Below are 2,524 nucleotides of genomic sequence, written 5' to 3'. Positions count from 1 at the left end.
ACACAGCTATTTTCCTTTTCCTGAAGATGAGAAGACACGATCTAAACTCATTGTCGGATTCCATATTTGTTTGTGGGTCTGAGAGAGGGAGAGACACACACACACACATGCTTGGTAATTGGTACTAGTAGTTTGGTACCAATCTAGAAATTCAGGCACCCGGCGTTTTCAGATTTGATTTGAAGAACATGCATGGCTCGCTGACTGAATAAAGGTAGAATCAAAATTGGCTGGCCTGTTAGCCCACAGGATCACCGGTTCAGGTGAGTCGACCACCCGTCAGTCTTGTCGAGCACCCGCTAGTGTTGCCGAGCACCCACTAGCTATATCGACCACGAACAAGCGTTGTCCGACCACACACACTATGGCTAGAGGTAGAAGAAGAGGGAGAACAGAGCATACACACAGTATAAGCACCAGCGTTGGCCGGAACCCTATATTGGAGATGGTAAATCTGAACTCTCTTTATTGAGTTGCAGTGGCAAACTATATATACAACCCTATCCATCTAGTCCTAGTACAGCTGCCCTGCTGCAACAGTGACTAGATAACACAGCAGGACTAACTTCTACGTCTGTCCCTGCATGTGGCTACAGTACGGTAGGTGAGCCGTTCGGCGCCTGCCTCTACAGCGGCTACAGTACTGTAGCAGGGAGTCTTTTCGGCGTCGTCTTCCCTTGCTGTGTGTTCACACAAGAAAGTAGTAGATTATCTAACAATTCTTTCCCTAATCCTACTGCTATCCCTTGTACCCCTCCATGCCGATCATCTCCTTCAACTCCGTGAGTCGAAGGCGTCCAAGCGGCTTGGTGAGGACGTCCGCGAGTTGCCGACCAGTTTTGACGAACTCGATGATGATCTGCCCTCCATCGACACAGTCCCTGAGAAAGTGGAACTTCACATCGATGTGTTTGCTCCGGTCGTGCAGAATCGGATTCTTCGCGAGGGCGATGGCGGGCTGGTTGTCCACCATCAGTGCTGGTGGGTGAGCTTCCACGCCAGTCAGCTCGCCCAGCAGCCGGCGCAGCCACACAACTTGGCACGCTGCTGTGGCCACCGCTACGTACTCTGCCTCGCATGTAGACAGCGCCACCGCCTTCTGTTTCAGCGACAACCATCAAATTGAAGCCGACCTAAGGAAGACGAGCACGTCTAAGGTGCTCCGTCGTCCGTCGATGTTCCCCGCCATGTCTGCATCGCTGAAAATAGTGAGTTGTAGCCTACCCCCGCTGGTTTTGGGAAAGATGATCCCCTGATCCACCGTCCCCTTGATGTAGCATATTAGCCGCTTCACTATAGCCCAGTGATCCTCTCAAGGATCCTCCATAAAGTGACTAACGTAGCCCATAACGAACGCAATGTCTGACCTCATGTGGACTAGGTAGCGCAGACCGTCGATGATGCTCCTGTAGAGTGTTGCATCCACCTTCGCCGTGGTACTGGCCTTCGTCAGCTTCAGCCGCTCCTCCATCAGAGTCACGCATGGCTTGCACTCAGCCATGCCACCCCGCTCTAATAGCTTCGAGGCATACGCGCTCTGATCGAGCATGAGTTCCTCCTTCCCCTGTCTCACCTCGATGCCGAGGTAGTAGGAGAGTGCGTCGAGATCACTCAATAAAAAACGAGCCACCATCTCACGCTTGAAGCTATTGATGTCCTCCGTGCGCATGCTAGTGAGGATCAAGTCGTCCATATACACGTCGACGACGAGCTCCTCCTTCCCCCATCGCTACGTGTAGAGCGCGTGCTCGGTTGCGCACCGCTAGAATCCAAGCTCGCCTAGCGTGGCGTCAAGCTTGGCGTTCCATGATCGTGGGGCCTATAGTAGCCCGTAGAGCACCTTGCGCAGTCGGAGCACCCTATGCTCCTCTCCCTTGACGGCAAAACCTGGAGGTTGCCTGATGAAGACCGTCTCCGCTAGCTCACTGTTGAGGAAGACCGATTTAACATCCAAATGATGGACGCGCTAGTCCTTTGTTGCTGCCAAGGCTAGTACTGGTGCAAAGACTTTCTCGAAGTCTATGCCCTCGTGCTGAACAAAGCCTTGGGCAATGAGGCACGCCTTATGCTTAACAATGGCACCGAGCTCATCCCGCTTGACCTTATACACCCACTTTAGGCTGATTGGACGGCATCCTGGAGGTGGATCGACGAACTACCATGTCTCATTTTCCTCGATCGCCTTCATCTCCTCCAGCATCGCCTGTCGCTAGTTTTTGTCGCGCTCGGCCAGCGCAAGCGTGGGTGGTTCCTCTGCACTAACGAGCAGCAGCTCTTGGTCATTGAGCAGCCGACCAGCCAGTCCTGAGGGCCCTGTGCCATCGATGATGTCATCTAGCCTATGGAACCACACCTCCTCACCTTCGTGAAAGGCATCCATAAACTCAGTGATGTCACTTAGAGGTGAGGCGAACTCGATCGACATTGATGGAGTTCCCTGTTTCATCGGAGTGCTTGGCACAGCACCTGTAGTGCTCGACACTACTCCTGGACAGCTCGTCACTACTCCTGCAGTGCTCGGCAC

At 53.2% G+C, this 2,524-nt stretch overlaps 1 protein-coding gene across 1 annotated transcript; it reads right to left on the bottom strand.

The window, feature by feature from the left end:
* Positions 1-1,312: 1,312 nt before the first annotated feature.
* Positions 1,313-1,693, bottom strand: LOC136530519 (uncharacterized mitochondrial protein AtMg00810-like). The gene has a single exon (XM_066523248.1). It carries the CDS (start codon positions 1,691-1,693, stop codon positions 1,313-1,315), a length of 381 nt encoding a protein of 126 aa, XP_066379345.1.
* Between the last annotated feature and the right edge of the window lie 831 nt (positions 1,694-2,524).

The sequence above is a fragment of the Miscanthus floridulus genome, unplaced genomic scaffold, assembly GCF_019320115.1.
Source record: "Miscanthus floridulus cultivar M001 unplaced genomic scaffold, ASM1932011v1 fs_152_1_2, whole genome shotgun sequence".
NCBI classification, from domain to species: domain Eukaryota; kingdom Viridiplantae; phylum Streptophyta; class Magnoliopsida; order Poales; family Poaceae; genus Miscanthus; species Miscanthus floridulus.
This window is presented reverse-complemented; position numbering and strand designations above follow the sequence as displayed.

What these genes read in the sequence shown, in the direction of transcription:
- LOC136530519 (XM_066523248.1), bottom strand. Translation starts at nt 1,693, where the DNA reads ATGGACGACTTGATCCTCACTAGCATGCGCACGGAGGACATCAATAGC.